Source organism: the organism of the source record quoted next, unplaced genomic scaffold, assembly GCF_019419815.1.
Source record: "Pyrus x bretschneideri cultivar Hongxiangsu unplaced genomic scaffold, Pyrus_bretschneideri_v1 Contig29, whole genome shotgun sequence".
Taxonomy (NCBI): Eukaryota; Viridiplantae; Streptophyta; class Magnoliopsida; order Rosales; family Rosaceae; genus Pyrus; species Pyrus x bretschneideri.
In genome coordinates this window covers 1224469-1240883 of record NW_025999601.1, presented here as the reverse complement: position 1 = coordinate 1240883, position 16415 = coordinate 1224469, and the positions used below count along the sequence as shown (strand labels likewise).

Genomic DNA, 16415 nt, shown 5'->3' with positions numbered 1-16415 from the left:
AAGAGATAAAAATATGTGGTTTCATTTATTTTTCTCTCTTTAACTTACGGAGATTACCCTAAAGATAGAAAAGAATGTGAATATATATTTTTATTTACATCTTTCCGGTGAATAGTAAGGATATTTCACATTCTGTTGCTGAAGAGGCCTCTGACAAAGAAAAAGTGTAAAATGCTTAGAGCCTGTTTGGTATCCTATTTGAAAATTTTTATCATTTCTTAAAAATTTTCTTGAAAACTCAAAAACTTGATTGGTTTGCGATTTAAAAATTTTAAATTTTACGACTTAAACTAGACAAAGAGGAGGAAAGAAAGTAAGAGATGATTGAAGAAAAGAGAAAGAAGAGAAAGGATCGGACGAGATAGAGAGGAAGAAGAGTGAGAGAAAGAAGAATGAAGAGAGCAGATCGGAGAAAAGATGAAAAAGTTAAACAAAAAAAGGGAGAGAGAAAGAAGAAAAGACAGAGATTTGGAGTGAGAGGGGAGGTGGAAAAAAAAAAGCGAGTTTAAGTTTAAAAATTCTAAAAACTCACTTTTTTATAGTTTTAAAGAATATACTAGAGTTAAGTCTTGAGTTCAGTTTTTAAAAATAGTCATACCAAACAAGTTTTTAAGATCTAAAACTTGAAAATTGTTTTTGAGTTTAAAAAATTGGATACAATTACATCTACAACCCATTTGCTAGTTTCGTTGGCCTTTTCTCTCTCAGTCCCTCTCTTCAGTTCTCCATGATGCATTTGTTTCAAGTGATGCATTTTGTTCTCGCATTCCCAACTTTATGCATATTGCTTTTCCAAACGCCTAATGTTCTGCTTGGAGATTTTATATTTTCATTTGTCTAGTTTTCGACCGGCAATGTTTTTGACTTTCATATGAATAATAAATCATCTGTAGCTTTGGGAATCTCGCGGGTCCATCCTAGCAAACATTTGATAACTGGGTGTATCTAATGTTTTGTGGAAATTTATGCCTGCCAATTGTTTGTGACAATGCCTAGTACAAGCAACTTAGGAATGATATGAGGAAAAAAATGAAGGCTTTCACTTCAGTCTAGCAATATACGCGAAAACTAATTTGCCCATTGTTGGAGCTTGTGTTTTATGTGGGACTTGGAGTCCCACATCGCCCAAACACTCCTTGAACATCATCTTTATAAGTGAATGGACTCACTTATAGTTTTAATTGATTTGGGCCAAAGCCATGGATCTTGGGCCTTAGACTTGGAGGGTTTGGGTGCATATATTAAATGTCAAAGATGGGCCTTGGGGCTCGAATGGACAAAAAACCCAAGTATCATTTTTACGTTTTTGATCTTTTCATTCAGTTTTTTTTTTTTCTGAAATGATAAAACCGATCATTTATGAACGGTTTCAACTGCTCGTTTATGCTCTTGGGCTCGGATGGACGAAAAACCAAGTATCATTTTTACGTTTTTGATCTTTTCATTTAGTTTTTTTTTCTGAAATGATAAAACCGATCATTTATGAACGGTTTCAACTGCTCATTTATGAACAGTTTCAACTGCTCGTTTATGCCATTATATATGGCTGTCGGATCAGAAACAAGAAAATACATCTTCCATCAAATTCTTCACAGTTTACAGAGAAACACCACAACTAATTCGCCAAGAATCCGAGTTCGAGTGCAAGAACTTGGATTAGATAGTTGTATCCTGCAAGATAGACGTCCAAGGACTGCTGCACTGGTGTAGGGACGAATTTCTGTCTTAGGAGATTGCTTCTGCAAGCCTCTATCTTCAAGAAACAAGTCAGTGATTTGTGATTTTATATATAACCTCATTAAGTGTTTATGTTCTAATATATTGTGTTTGTCGTTGAGTTTTTCCATTTGAAATAAAACTGTGCAAATTGTTATATAATATACACTTGACATTTGATTGGTTATAACAATCTAAGACAGAAACTTCTCATGGATCAATCAAATGTTGGTGTCGTCAAGCAACACGTTGAGAAACCTGAGAAGTTCAAGGGAGTTGATTTCAAACGTTGGCAACAGAAGATGTTGTTTTACTTAACAACTCTGAACTTGAGTCATGTGATTACTTCTGAGTCCCCCAAAGCACCAGAAGAGGGAGATATTCCTGCCGAAATTCTGCAGGCTATAGAAGCCTGGACTCACAGTGAATTTCTATGCAGGAACTACATTTTGAATGCTCTAGATGACTCTCTGTATGATGTTTATTCATCATATAAGACAGCGAAAGAACTGTGGGAGTCTCTGGATAAGAAGTACAAGTCTGAAGTGGCAAGTTCCAAGAAGTTTGTAATTGGAAAATTTCTGAATTACAAGATGAGTGACACCAAGTCTGTTGTCAAGCAAGTTGAAGAACTCCAAGTGATTGTTCATGAGTTAGATGAAGAAAACCTTGGTCTGAAAGAAGGTTTTGTGGTTGGCTCTATCATAGAGAAACTGCCTTCGAATTGGAAGGACTTCAAGATTTATCTGAAGCATCTAACTGAAGACATGAGCATGGATCAGTTGATTCTCAAACTGCGTGTGGAGGAGGATCATCGCAAAAATGAGAAGTATGATGTCTCATCGTTGGAGGCAAAAGCCAATGTTGTGGAAGGAGGTGACTCGCACAAGGCAAGGCACCATCAGAAAAACAAAGGCAAGGATGCTGCAAAGAAAGCAATGACTGCTGTGAAAGGGAAAACCTTCAAGAAAATCAAAGGAGGTTGCTGGGTTTGTGGAAAGACAGGTCATAGGGCAAAGGACTGCCGCCACAAGAAGGATCAGAATTCTGGAAGTTCCAATCAAGCAAATGTTGTAGAAGACACGTTTGTTGCTGTTGTCTCTGAAGTCAATTTATTGACTAATTCAAATGACTGGTTTGTTGATACAGGAGCAACAAGGCATGTGTGTGCTGATCGAAATTTATTTGTTACTTACCAATCTGTTGATGGTGGAGAAAATCTGTACATGGGAAATGCAACTGCGTCTGCCGTTGCAGGGAAGGGAAAAGTGACGCTCAAACTCACTTCCGGAAAAGAGCTTTCACTTACCAATGTTCTGCATGTTCCAGATATTCGTAAGAAACTGATTTCTGGATCACTTCTGAGTAACAAAGGTTTCAAAATTGTGTTTGAATCTGACAAGTTTGTAATCACCAAAGGTGGGATGTATGTGGGAAAGGGTTACCTGGTTGAGGGGCTCTTCAAAATGAATGTACTTTCTGTTAATGCTATGAATAATAACAAGCCAAGTGCTTCTTCTGCTTACTTGATTGAGTCCTCTACATTATGGCATGCAAGATTAGGTCATGTTAATTTTCGTTCTCTTCAAAGAATGGTTAACTTAGGCCTACTGCCAAAATGTTCCATGAACAAAGTATCTAAATGTGAGATATGCACAGAATCTAAATATGCAAGACACTCATATAAATCAGTGGTAAAATCCACTAGACAAAAGAATAAAGGTCTTAAGATCGGATATAGGTGGTGAATACGAATCTAATGACTTTGCAGAATTTTGTTCAACACATGGAATAATACATCAAACAACAGCACCATATACTCCTCAACAAAATGGAGTGGCTGAACGGAAAAATCGTACATTGAAGGATATGATTAATTCCATGTTGAACAGTTCTGGTGCACCACATACTTTATGGGGTGAGGCACTCCTTGCTGCAAATACGATTTTGAACCGAATTCCACATAAGAAGACTAATCAATCTCCTTATGAAATCTGGAAAGGTAGGTTACCTACATATAAAACCTTGAAAGTGTGGGGTTGTCTTGCAAAAGTTCAAGTGCCTCTTCCGAAGAGACAAAAACTTGGACCAAAAACAGTGGACTGTATATTTATTGGTCATGCCAATAATAGTTCGGCATATAGATTTTTGGTTCATAAATCTGAAATTGCAGACATTCATATAAATACTATACTTGAATCTGCAGAAGTTGAGTTCTTTGAGGAAATTTTTCCTTATAAAGATAGGTCATATGTTTTGAACAAAAGAGAACATGAGGTTACTACAAGAAATGATGACAATAATCATGCCTCAACTTCGAGAGTTCAAATCCAAGATTTGGAACCACGAAAGAGTAAAAGAGCAAAAATTGCAAAGGATTTTGGTCCTGATTTCCTCACTTTTGTGACCGAAGAAGAGCCTCAAACTTATAAGGCTGCATTAGAATCGTCTGAAGCACCTTATTGGAAAGAAGCTATTCAAAGTGAAATAGAATCCATCATGCAAAATAATACATGGGAATTGGTTAATTTGCCTCCTGGAAATAAACCAATAGGACACAAATGGATTTTCAAGAGGAAATTAAGACCGGATGGTACCATAGACAAGTATAAGGCTCGTTTAGTTGCCAAAGGGTATCGTCAAAAAGAAGGACTTGACTACTTTGACACTTATTCACCAGTAGCTAGAATAACATCTATAAGGTTATTAATAGCTATAGCGTCTGTGTACAATCTTGAGATACATCAAATGGATGTCAAGACTGCATTTCTAAATGGTGAATTAGATGAAGAAATATATATGGATCAACCTGAAGGTTTCATTGTCAAAGGTCAAGAAAAGAAAGTTTGTAAGTTGATTAAGTCTTTATATAGACTCAAACAAGCGCCTAAGCAATGGCATGAAAAATTCGATCATAATATGATTACGAATGGATTTGTAATCAATGAAAGTGATAAATGCATTTATGTTAAGAAAACGAAAAATGCTTGTGTTATTGTATGTCTATATGTTGATGACATGCTTATAATGGGAACAAACAAAGATGTGATTAACTCCACAAAGAAAATGCTAAATTCTAGTTTTGACATGAAAGATATGGGATTAGCTGATGTGATTCTTGGAGTTCGAATTCTAAGGAATTCAGATGGATATGTCCTAACTCAATCACATTATGTGGAAAAGGTTCTAAAAAGGTTTGGACATTATGATTGTAAACCTGCAGTAACTCCTTTTGATCCCATTCATAAACTTACTAAAAACGAAGAAGAGAGCGTATCTCAATTGGAGTATACCCAAGTTATAGGTTGCTTAATGTACATTATGAATTGTACAAGACCTGATCTTGCTTATTCAATAAGCCGACTAAGTAGGTATTCAAGTAATCCTGGAATAGATCATTGGAATGCTTTAATAAGGGTATTAAGATACTTAAAGCATACAATAAACTATGGTTTGCATTACACTCAATATCCCCCAGTATTAGAAGGATATAGTGATGCAAATTGGATTTCAGGGAGCACAGACAGTAAATCCACAAGTGGATATGTATTTACACTTGGTGGAGCAGCTGTGTCATGGAAATCATCCAAGCAAACATGTATAGCACGTTCGACAATGGAATTAGAGTTTATAGCCTTAGATACAGCTGCTGATGAAGCTGAATGGCTTAAACATTTTCTGGAAGATATTCCATTCTGGCCCAAGCCTGTGACTGCAATATGTATACATTGTGACAGCATGGCTGCACAAGGTCGAGCCAAAAATGCTGAATATAATGGGAAGTCGAGACATATAAGGCGACGACATAAAACCATTAGACAACTACTCAAGAATGGAACTATTTTCATTGATTATATTAAATCTAAGGAGAATATTGCCGATCCTTTGACAAAAGGCCTATCCAAGGATCAAGTGACATTTACATCGAGGGGAATGGGTTTAAAGCCAACTCAATGAGTTATAACTTGACGGAAACCTAACCTAGCTAATTGGAGATCCCATGGTCTAGGTTCAATAGGCAAACTAGTTGAGGAAAACTCAAAGTAAACAACACAATATCTTTACTCATTCTTATGATGGAAATCTGTGTGTTGCCTGTAAGACGAAAAGGGTGAATAACTATTCTTAATAATGCTAATATCTTATGATTAAGATGAATAGAACAGGATATTCTTTATTAGCATTACCTATATGAGATTGATGTGGGGTCGCATCTTTGAGAATTGGTATGGCTACAATTCTCTAAAGGTCTCATGAAATCAGGATATGTTCAGGACCAAAATGAACTCAACCGTATGAATTGACGTGTGTTCAGATGTGATGTGTGTGATACTTATTGTTTCGATTTTACTACAAAGAATGATCAGTTCAAGATAGTAAATTCACTGCTTCATTAGGTAAAACCGATAAGTACTCACTAGAGAAGGTTTAAGTTCAAAAGACACCTATCCTGATGCGTATCATATCTAAGTTATCTGGAAGTACATTACTAATGTAGCTAGTATCTTATTTTCAATTCAAATGTGGGGTATTGCTAAAGTTTGAATAGAAAATGTGGGGTATTGTTGGAACTTGTGTTTTATGTGGGACTTGGAGTCCCACATCGCCCAAACACTCCTTGAACATCACCTTTATAAGTGAATGGACTCACTTATAGTTTGAATTGATTTGGGCCAAAGCCATGGACCTTGGGCCTTAGACTTGAAGGGTTTGGGTGCATATATTAAATGTCAAAGATGGGCCTTGGGCCTTGGGGCTCGGATGGACGAAAAACCCAAGTATCATTTTTATGTTTTTGATCTTTTCATTCATTTTTTTTTTTTCTGAAATGATAAAACCGATCATTTATGAACGGTTTCAACTGCTCGTTTATGAACGGTTTCAACTGCTCATTTATGAACAGTTTCAACTGCTCGTTTATGCCATTATATATGGCTGTCGGATCAGAAACAAGAAAATACATCTTCCATCAAATTCTTCACAGTTTACAGAGAAACACCACAACTAATTCGCCAAGAATCCGAGTTCGAGTGCAAGAACTTGGATTAGATAGTTGTATCCTGCAAGATAGACGTCCAAGGACTGCTGCACTGGTGTAGGGACGAATTTCTGTCTTAGGAGATTGCTTCTGTAAGCCTCTATCTTCAAGAAACAAGTCAGTGATTTGTGATTTTATATATAACCTCATTAAGTGTTTATGTTCTAATATATTGTGTTTGTCGTTGAGTTTTTCCATTTGAAATAAAACTGTGCAAATTGTTATATAATATACACTTGACATTTGATTGGTTATGACACCAATGATCCTGATTCCTGAAACATTACGTGAATTGAAGTTTTGAAGGTGTACTTTGATGGTGCAAGTGTACGCATACACTAGATTAGTATGCCAAGACCTGCATTTTCCATTGAGAGGACAACACTTACCTGGTAAAGGCAAAAATGAACATAACTTTGTTGGGGTGCTACTCTTTCGGACAGCGTTTATAAACCCTTTACAATAATGCTCAGCCGGAACTTACTCTCAGTCAACCTACCTTATTTGAGAGGTTTTTTGTCAGCACCAGCTAGTTTTCTTGGAACTGGAGATACATTAAAGCAAGCTAGAGTATTCACGAATGAAGATGTCATAGGGTACTCAAAAGTGAGACATGACTATAATCATCTGCATTTGAATTCTGAGTCTGCTCGAAATGCTGGATTTGAAGATCGACTGGTACACAGGATCCTTGTTACTTCTCCGGTCCCAAATATCGTATCTTCTCATTTTGTAAGTCTGATGCTTTATAATTTTTATCCTCTCTTGACTTGGTGTTTTAGATAATTTACATTACAACATTTTATCTCATTATTGGGAGAAGGGCTATGCAAAGAGGAGGCTTTCGGGTTGCTCCGAACCCAATTTTGAGGATTCGGGTGGTTTGAAGAGTGCTCAGAAGAAGACTCAGGTGGCTGAATCGTTTTTGCGCCGGTAAAGGAAGAAGGGCTTGCTTGTCACCGACATTACTGGCAGTGTATGGAATTTATTGGCTTTCGGATTCTTTTTTTGAGGTTTTTGCAAAATTGGTTTCGCTGTATGTTTGTAAATTTTGAAACTTTGTTGTTTGGTTTGGTTGTTAATGATATGGTAATGGATTTGGATGGTTACATTGATTGTTTGAGTTTGATTTTTGAATTGTATAGCGACGATATTGCAATGTTTTCTATGCAATAGATTGATTTAAATTTGCTGCTTTTCTTTATGACACATCAATGGTGTATGAGTGTAAAGCAAAATATTTGATTTAGAAATTTGAAATTTGAATAATTTTCAGTTGGAAAAGTGAAAATGAGGCGGAATCAGATTGAGTATCCCCATTTCTCCGGTGTGTGTTCACAAATGCTTCCAATTTCCACATATGGTCGTCAATTCCAGGTAGTATTTGTAATGGGCACAGTGTAGTTGTAACTATGAATAAACAACTTCTGTAATCTGAATGCTATTATTACTTTGTGAGAGGTTTTAGTTTAAGTTTTCTGTCCGTCCAACTTAATGATTTCAAAAGATACTTGAACTAGATCTGTTCCCCTTACATGTCACTGACAGGAATGGTGTGAAAAACAAATGGAGTTTGTTCTCCTTGTTGGCAAGCGAAAAGAGAGTAAGGCAATGAAAGCTGGTGTTGCTCGCCATGCAAAACTTGAAGAAGAGGTAAGCATTCAAAAGGTGATTACTATTTGGGGTTTGGGGTTTTGTCCTGCATGAATTAGCCGATTCCTATGGTAGTCAAGTTACAATTTGGTGGTGAAGTTACAATTTGGTAGTCATGTTGAAATAGAATTCAGCTTTCGTTAGACGAAATGTAACCTTTTTCTTTCTTCCCAAGGTACAAAGCACTTTTCCATACCTTTCACGTTTCCTATGAACATTTACAATCTGATTATATTTTTGGGCAGGTTGTAAAAAGAGCTAAAGTTCGTGTCAAATTGATTGAAGATAAATGGGATCCGAAGAGCAGGTTATCAGGTTGGTCTGAACCCAATATCGAGGATGCTGGAGGTTTGAAGAGTGCCCAGAAGATGACTCGGGTGGCTGACTCGTTGCACCTGTGTAGGAAGAAAGGGTTGAGTGTCACGTACTTTACTATCATCGACATTGAAACCATGGTATATGGTTGTTTTTTCGAGATAGTATTTGCAATGTGCCGGTGTAGTAGTAACTATGAATAATTAACTTTAGTAATCTGAATGCTATTATTACTTTGCAAGAGGGTTTAATGTAAGTTTTCTGTCCATCCAACTTAACGATTTCGAAAGATATTTGACCTAGATCTGTTCTCATTACATGTCCATTATAGCAATGGTATGACAGAAACATGGAGCTTGTTTTCCTTTGTGGCATGCAAGAAGTGAGTAAGGCTATGGAAGCGTGTATTGCTCGCCATGCAAAACTTGAAGAAGAGGTAAGCATTCAAACAGAGTTACGATTTGGTAGTATTTGGGGTTTTGTTCTGAATGAATTAGCCGACTCTTGGCATTTTAAAATCATAGTTCTGTTTGATAGTCAAGTTACAATTTGGGATTTCATAAAGTTGATATCATCTTGAACTAGAATTCAGCCTTTTTTTAGATGAATGGAACCTTTTTCTTACTTGCCAAAGTACAAAACACTTTTCTATACTTTTCGTAGCTGTTTGCACCTAAAATGTGCACCATTTCACTTATTTGGGGTATTTGGGTAAAATATGGCATTTGGTGGATTAATGTGCAAGAAGGCTAACTTGGAAAGATATTTGACTGCAAGAGGGTAGTTTGACATTATTATATTGTTTTTCCTTATTGTATGGGTGGTGGAGGTTTGCCAAGAGCTTTGTTTAAACAACAATTGCATGTTTTCCTAATGCAAGTGGATGGGAAGACAGTACAATCTGACAAAGGATACATGGTGAAAGAGGCTAACTTGCTTCTTTTAATTAATAGTTTATTACAAGTGGTGAACATGTGGTGGAAATGCAAGTTCCCCTTTTAATATTATTTCACGAATCATTGCTGACAACAACAAAAAAAGACCTGTGGAATTATTCAATGTTTGAAAAGATAAGCAGCGTGCTTCCCTGACTTCAATTATGGTTCAAGTAAACGTTTGTTCATGTTGAAATACTTGGTACTATACCTTTTGGAAAGACACTGATATGACCGTCTCTGATTCAGATACAAGTTACAGAGAGACCATTCATTACTCGGTGAAGATGAGTTTGCACATGACTGATTGGATCAAAAGTCAAATTCAGTGCAGACTCGAGTTCTTGCGAGGAGAGCGAGAAGCCAGATGCACTCCTAAGGAAGAGCGATGGAAATGCCTGTCCTGTCAACATTCCCATGACTGCCAAGATAAAAAAGCAGACTATAATAGTCCACCAAGTTGGAGAAAAGCACCTGCATTGGTTATGTTTCAATCAGCATCCTATATACAAGGGTACAAGAAGCACAAATTTTTAGAGTTGCTTCTTTTTTGGGGGTAATTGCTGTGCTGGATTTGAGCTTTAGGATGTACATTGAATGTATCGTTTCTGTTGTTTCGTCAAACAGATATTCTAAAATTCAGTTGTTTTGTACTGAAAGTTATAGGATAAAATAAAACAACAATGTTTACGTCAACGTTTACGTTTACGTCATAGGATAAAATAAAACTCTGAACCCCAACGTTTACGTCATAGGATAAAATAAAACAACAATGTTTAGATGGGTGTAAGTAAAACGGTGTCGTTTTAAGGATTGTTTGGTTTGATTTCCAAACCACTGAAATTGAAACCGAACTAACGGAATTCGATTCAATTTTTTTTCAGCTTACTATAGTGTTCGGTTCGATTTTTTTCGATTTTTGAACCCACTCCTAGGCTGATGTCAACTCAATGACTCGATATATTTACCTGACTCTAATACCAACTATTACGAGCTCTAGCCAATCGGAGAACAACCAAGATGCATAGTGAAACTTGGTTTGGCTCTAATATCATCCCAAGATTCCCAATGCAGTCTATTTTCTAGTATTCAACATCTCCGACATTAAGGATCCATTTGAGATTGTTTTTTGCATAAAGCACTTATACTAAAGTACTTATATACTAGCACTAGATGAAGCCCACACATAAAAAATTTAAAAGAAAAAAAGTACATGGAAGAAAGATAAGTTGGAGAGAAATGTAAAAGAGAGAATATGGGAGTTTTTTTTTTTATTTTTTATGATTTTAAAATATAGCTATGTTTTGTTGACATGTGGGTTAGAAAAGAAAAAAAAAAAAATTTTGTGCGAAATTACTTTAATGCTCATAATTTTATTTTGATATTGTTTTTTTGTCAATAGATTTTGTGAAATTAGATGATAGATTATGATTTTATTTTTTTTAATTATTCATGGAAGAATATAATAGTATTTTCCTTAGTTTTTAGTTGACAAATCCTCTTTGTAAGGATCATGAGGATCCTCAAATCGTGTCTGTTCATCGTATATCATGCAGTCATTTTTCATCAGGTACTATTCATATTTAATTAAAAATAAAATATTTAAAATTATTTCTGACCGTATGATATACGATGAATGGACACGATTTGAGAATCCTTAGAATCCTCACGAAGAGGATTCGAAGGGGATCCTCATTCGATAAAGAGTACTTGAAAATATGCATTGAAGAACCAACATATCCTTTAAAAAAAATTGTTTTTACATCTTTCAACCCAACGTTGTGAAAGCGATATTGGTTGTAAGAAATTATTTAACCATTCATGAAATTATCCAAACCGGCGCTAAACAGCGCGCCGCTCGATTCCGACCTTCATTTTCCTCTACCCTCTGCTATTTTTCCACATCCATGATTCTCTTCAACCCATTTTCGTCCTCTCTCCAATGGTTCCGACATCTCTCAATCGCACAATTTTCCAACTTTGCAACTGTCTCCTTTCACCGCTTTTTGCAACTTTCTAGGAAGGTGTAGATGTTGGATAACATAAATGATTATGATCATAATACGTATGTGAATTCAATTAATTAGATAATACCCAAATACATCAAACACATATATCAATACATAAAGCAGTAAAAAGGATATTTACCAGGTGAGAAAAGTGACGAGTTCAGAAGGAAATTTTTTTTTTTCCCGAAGTAATTCTAGATGCAAACCCCTAATCTCAATCGTTTAAACCACAATGCTAAGTCATCGGAGGTACCAAGAAAACAATTACACAAGCAAGAAAGCGCAAAGAATATTGAATTTTGATTCAACCTTTAAGAACCCTAATTTAAAATATTTCTATGTAGACTGTATTCCTATAAAATGAATAGAAAATCTGTATGAAAAGACATGGTCTATATTGTAATACAAGTTTCTTTCATTTTACCCAAATATAAAAAAAAAAATAAGGTTTGTTCTTCCCAGTAAGAGGAAGGACGGCCTCAGAAGACTCAGATACATTTGAGTTTTATCACTATCTCAATAATATGGGATAATCAAGCAATGTAGGCAAAATATGTTTTAATCATCACCTGCCTAACTCAATCACGAAACACCATAGAGATACGTATTATGGATAATCAATGCATACATGCAAACACCTTTTCGTTAAATTACGAAATTAATAAATTGCGATAATTGATCACACAACCAAAATAACAACACATACAAATTCATAGGGTTTTCCACGACACTAGAGATGCAATTTATGATTTTTGTTGTTGGATAATATAAATGATTATGATCATAATACACATGTAAATTCAATCAATTAGATAATACTCAAATGCATCAAACACATATATCAATAAATAAAGCAGTAAAAAGGAAAAAGGTAAAGAATGATTTGGCCTATGATATCAAGAGAGGCATGCTGTCACTGTCCTAAAGTCGTAGACGCCTTTCTACGTGCTGGTTATAATGGCTATCTACAACTCCAAGATACAACACTTGAATCTCACAGAGTATCTAATCCATAAGCACGATTAAAGTAGACGGGGTGCCACGTAGTGATCAATTGCCCATTGATGATCAAGATGACTAGGAAGATAATAAGGATTATATATGAGTACTGTAGTAGGAAGAGAAGAAAAACATTTGAACATATGTTAACCTCTGTTCTGTTTGAGGAGTTCACTATTTATAAAACTCTATAATGTCTTCTCTAATGAATATGACTCTTCATATTTTTGTTTAAAATAATAATAAATAAAGTTTTGAATCTTTAATAAAATAAAGTAAATAACCAATAGTAGAGCTCTAGCACGAGTGATCACACCACCACCTTTCATTTGTGCACTGTTGTAGGCACTAGGGGTGGGCAAACTGGTCTAGGAACTGGAGGGCGGGCCGGGTCTTGCCAGTTCGGGACGGGTACGGGACGGGTTCAAGTTTTGTAAACTCAAAACGGAACGGGCCGGGACGGGTACATGTAATTGGCGGGGCGGGGCGAGTTTAAATTTCTGAAAAACCGGTTACCCTAACCGGACCGGACCGGACCGTTTTCACCGTCCATTGTTTGGAGATTAAATCTCTACCGTTCATTTCTACCACTCTGACACTCGCCTCCTCTCTGGACTTTTCCAGGATCGATCCTTCTCCCTGAAGAGGGATTCATCCTCTCTCAAGATGGACTCTCACCTCCCACCGCTCACTCCTCCTCTCGTTGAAGCTACGGCGGTCTTCATCGGCGCTACCACTACCCCATCTTCTCCGCTCACACCTCCTCTGATTCAACGCACTTGACTTAATCTTTACCTCGTTCACTCAGCCCGAAGACGACTCGGTCCCGACTACCAGGTCAACTCGCCCGTTCGACGACGACGGTTACCTGGGCTACGACCCCCGACTCTCCTCCAGCGATCGACCGATTCCCCAATATTCCACGGCTCCGCCGCAGACGACGCTTTCGCCACTCAGCCGGCGTTGGAGGCCTTCTCTCCTCCCTCGATCTACGCCGAATCGAACGGCCAGGGCTTTGATGGAGGGTTTGGCAGGTCCGACGATCCGATTTTGCCGCCTTCGTCGGCGATGTTGCCTGGGGAGGGCTTCGTTCTCAGAGAATGGAGGAGGTAGGGTCTCGAATTCTGATTGTTTTCGATTGGACCGATAGTTCTGTATAGCAATTAAATTTTGACTCTTATGTGCAATTTAGTTGAAAGTTGTTGGTTTTGATTTGGCTTGATCTTTCTGTTGCTGAGAAATTGAGTGGAAGTTGTTGTTTTGATTTCAGTAACTTTCAAGAATTGCATGTGTGGTGATCAGTAATCATCTTTCTGATATCAAATCTTTATGAATTTAACGTGCCGATTGTTCGTATAAGAATGTGGAGCTGAATTCGAATCGAAAAAAGCCTCATGATTGTTGTCAATTTTTAGTTATTGACTATCAGATCGTCGATTCGGTCTCCTGATTCAATCTCAGTGTGGAGCAGCAAGAAAGATGAAAATAGAGGAACTTCTGAAAATTTCAATCTCCTGCTTTATCTCATTATGCCCAAACCGAAAAAAGAAGAAGTAATTGGACCTGTGGACTCATCCCGAATCGGCTCGTTTGTAACGGGCCGGGTTAAGTTTGGTTTCAAAATTCAAAATCCTTCTACCCGGTCCGGTCCATCCCGTTACGTTTTATACGCGTACGGTTTGGTTCCTTCAAATTTGAGCCCGGCCCGACTCGTGCCCAGCCTTAGTAGGCACCATTACTTGTGGAATGTATATTCCACGGGTTTCCTTTCCTTGGCGGCTGCAGATTCGAGTTTTGTGGTTTGGTAGAGGAGAATGGAATCTTCTTCATTTCCAATTTGTAGGATTTGTTTGGTTGGATCTCCAGTGGTTGCAAGAGTTGTTGGTACATGGTCGGGCGTCGACTGATTTCCAAGGGTTTTTGGGCTTTCTGTTTGTACGCGCTCAAACTTTGGGTTGGGCTTTTTCGTTTTGGGGTCCATATTTCGGTTCTTCGTTTAATTGTAATTAGGCCTCTCTTTGTACACGTTTGCTTTGTTGGTACTGAATTTTTCCTTTGACAACAAAAAATTATAAAAAAAATAAATAAATAAATGCAAGTAGCAGCCCATTTGCTGGTTTCGTTTACTTTAATTCTCTCGCTCTCTGTACTCCAAAAAAAAAAGACCGCAGCGATGCATTATTATTATTGCAGCTAATCAGGTAATATTCTGCATGGAGATTTTATTTTTGCAACAATTTAGTTTTCGACTAGCATAAATCATATCTGTGTCGAATTGGAATCTCGCGGGTGGATCCTAACAAACAATTTGATATATCTTTGTTTTGTTGAAATTTATGCCCACCAAGTGTTTGTTACAATGCCTCGTACGAGCAACTTCGGAATAATGTGCGCAGAAAATGAAGGCTTCCACTTCACCCTAGCAATTTATGCAAAAACAAAATTGCCCATGATCCTGAAACATTGTGTGAGTTGCAGATTGATGGTGCAGGTGTGAGCATATATTGCAAGTGGATTAGAAGACATTCAAACCTGTATTTTCTATGGAGAGGAGGACAATGCTATTCTGGTAAGGCGTAGAATCAACGTAGTTTTGACGGGCAACTACTCTGTTGGAGAGCGTTTAGAAACGGTTACAGTTATGCTTGGCCGGAACTTACTCTCAGTCAACCTACCTTCTTTGAGAGGTTTTTCATCAGCAGCAGCTGGTTTTCTTAGAAGTGGAGATACATTGAAGCAAAATAGGGTATTCACCAATGAAGATGTTTTGGAGTACTCAAAAGTGAGTCATGACTCTAACCCTCTGCATTTAGATTCCGAGGCTGCTCGAAATGCTGGATTTGAAGATCAACTGGTTCACGGGATGCTTGTTGCTGCCCTGTTCCCCAAGATCATATCTTCTCATTTTGTAAGTATGATGCTCCATAATTTTATCCTCCCTTCTCATGACTTGTTGATATGGTTCATTTGTAATATACAGTAATCCCATGGTTCCTAAAAATTCTGTCATTGGCTCATCGGCATGGAACATTTCTTACATTTATCGCTGAACATTTTCCTTTTTCGGTTGCATTTGTCGAGAACCCAAGTTCTAATTCCTTGATTTTGTTGTGGTGTTTCCAGCCCGGGGCTATATATGTTTCCCAAAGCTTGCATTTCAGGTTGCCTGTCTATATTGGAGAAGAGATAGTTGGTGAGGTACAAGCAACTAACATAAGAGAACAGAAGAACAGATATCTGTAAGCCACCTCATTCCTTGCCAAAGCAATTCTTCTACAGTTTGTATAACTTAAACAGAGACCGACTTAATTGGTTTTTGACTGTTTGGTTCAGAGTGAAATTCAAGACGGCATGCTTCAAGAATGGTGCTACCGCCATTGACGGTGAGGCTATGGCCATCGTGCCTACACTGGCTGCAGAACAAGCGAGTACTTTGGAATGACAGAAAGTCGGTTCAGGCCTACAACACTGACTTGCTATGAAATTAGACACTCAGCATGTGAAGTTAGCATGCTGTAAATCAATTGAAGCCTTCCATTTGTTTGTTTGTTTCGTTTAGGCTAATGAGCCATCCCAATTGCTTTTCTTTGAATAAAAATCAATTTTTTGAAAGCAATTTTCGCACACCCTTCGGTTTTTGAACAAGTCGAAGAAGAATCAAGGGGCGTAAATAAACATCGAAATTGTTTCCTGCATTTTACTTTGCTTAGATGGTTCTCCAGAGTTTGATTGTAATTACAGTTACTACGG

At 37.3% G+C, this 16415-nt stretch overlaps 3 protein-coding genes across 9 annotated transcripts; all 3 read left to right on the top strand.

The window, feature by feature from the left end:
• Positions 1-1928: 1928 nt before the first annotated feature.
• On the top strand, positions 1929-7691 carry LOC125479439. The gene is made up of 4 exons (XM_048588717.1): positions 1929-3265; positions 3609-4418; positions 7228-7432; positions 7578-7691. Exons 1-4 carry the CDS (start codon positions 1929-1931, stop codon positions 7689-7691), a joined length of 2466 nt encoding a protein of 821 aa, XP_048444674.1.
• Positions 7137-10412, top strand: LOC103934308. Of its 2 annotated transcripts, none has more exons than XM_048588944.1 (7): positions 7137-7265; positions 7829-7843; positions 8031-8131; positions 8303-8407; positions 8653-8862; positions 9054-9158; positions 9907-10409. In XM_048588944.1, the coding sequence occupies exons 3-7, from the start codon at positions 8045-8047 to the stop codon at positions 9940-9942; spliced, it is 543 nt and encodes a 180-aa protein (XP_048444901.1). In that variant the 5' UTR covers positions 7137-7265; positions 7829-7843; positions 8031-8044; the 3' UTR covers positions 9943-10409. The 2 variants fall into 2 exon arrangements, with proteins under 2 accessions (XP_048444901.1, XP_048444902.1); XM_048588945.1 differs by lacking the exons at positions 7137-7265; positions 7829-7843 and adding exons at positions 7276-7486; positions 7578-7730 and having other exon boundaries at positions 9907-10412.
• A 3156-nt stretch (positions 10413-13568) lies between these two features.
• Positions 13569-16273, top strand: LOC103934306 ((R)-specific enoyl-CoA hydratase). Of its 6 annotated transcripts, none has more exons than XM_009344060.3 (5): positions 13569-13774; positions 14081-14866; positions 15144-15573; positions 15789-15904; positions 15999-16273. In XM_009344060.3, the coding sequence occupies exons 3-5, from the start codon at positions 15307-15309 to the stop codon at positions 16105-16107; spliced, it is 492 nt and encodes a 163-aa protein (XP_009342335.1). In that variant the 5' UTR covers positions 13569-13774; positions 14081-14866; positions 15144-15306; the 3' UTR covers positions 16108-16273. The 6 variants fall into 6 exon arrangements, with proteins under 6 accessions (XP_009342335.1, XP_048444866.1, XP_048444869.1 ...); XM_048588909.1 differs by having other exon boundaries at positions 13936-14866; XM_048588912.1 differs by lacking the exon at positions 14081-14866 and having other exon boundaries at positions 15157-15573.
• Positions 16274-16415: the final 142 nt, after the last annotated feature.

Excerpts from the sequence above, each read along its gene's own strand:
- LOC125479439 (XM_048588717.1), top strand. The coding sequence starts at position 1,929 with ATGGATCAATCAAATGTTGGTGTCGTCAAGCAACACGTTGAGAAACCT. Across the intron at positions 3,266-3,608 it reads ATTGAGTCCTCTACATTATG|TTCTGGTGCACCACATACTT; the intron begins GCATGCAAGATT and ends CATGTTGAACAG. Across the intron at positions 4,419-7,227 it reads GCTAGAATAACATCTATAAG|CCGGAACTTACTCTCAGTCA; the intron begins GTTATTAATAGC and ends AATAATGCTCAG.
- LOC103934308 (XM_048588945.1), top strand. The coding sequence starts at position 8,045 with ATGAGGCGGAATCAGATTGAGTATCCCCATTTCTCCGGTGTGTGTTCA. Across the intron at positions 8,132-8,302 it reads CATATGGTCGTCAATTCCAG|GAATGGTGTGAAAAACAAAT; the intron begins GTAGTATTTGTA and ends TGTCACTGACAG. Across the intron at positions 9,159-9,906 it reads ATGCAAAACTTGAAGAAGAG|ATACAAGTTACAGAGAGACC; the intron begins GTAAGCATTCAA and ends TCTCTGATTCAG.
- LOC103934306 (XM_048588912.1), top strand. The coding sequence starts at position 15,307 with ATGCTTGGCCGGAACTTACTCTCAGTCAACCTACCTTCTTTGAGAGGT. Across the intron at positions 15,574-15,788 it reads AGATCATATCTTCTCATTTT|CCCGGGGCTATATATGTTTC; the intron begins GTAAGTATGATG and ends TGGTGTTTCCAG. Across the intron at positions 15,905-15,998 it reads GAACAGAAGAACAGATATCT|AGTGAAATTCAAGACGGCAT; the intron begins GTAAGCCACCTC and ends TGTTTGGTTCAG.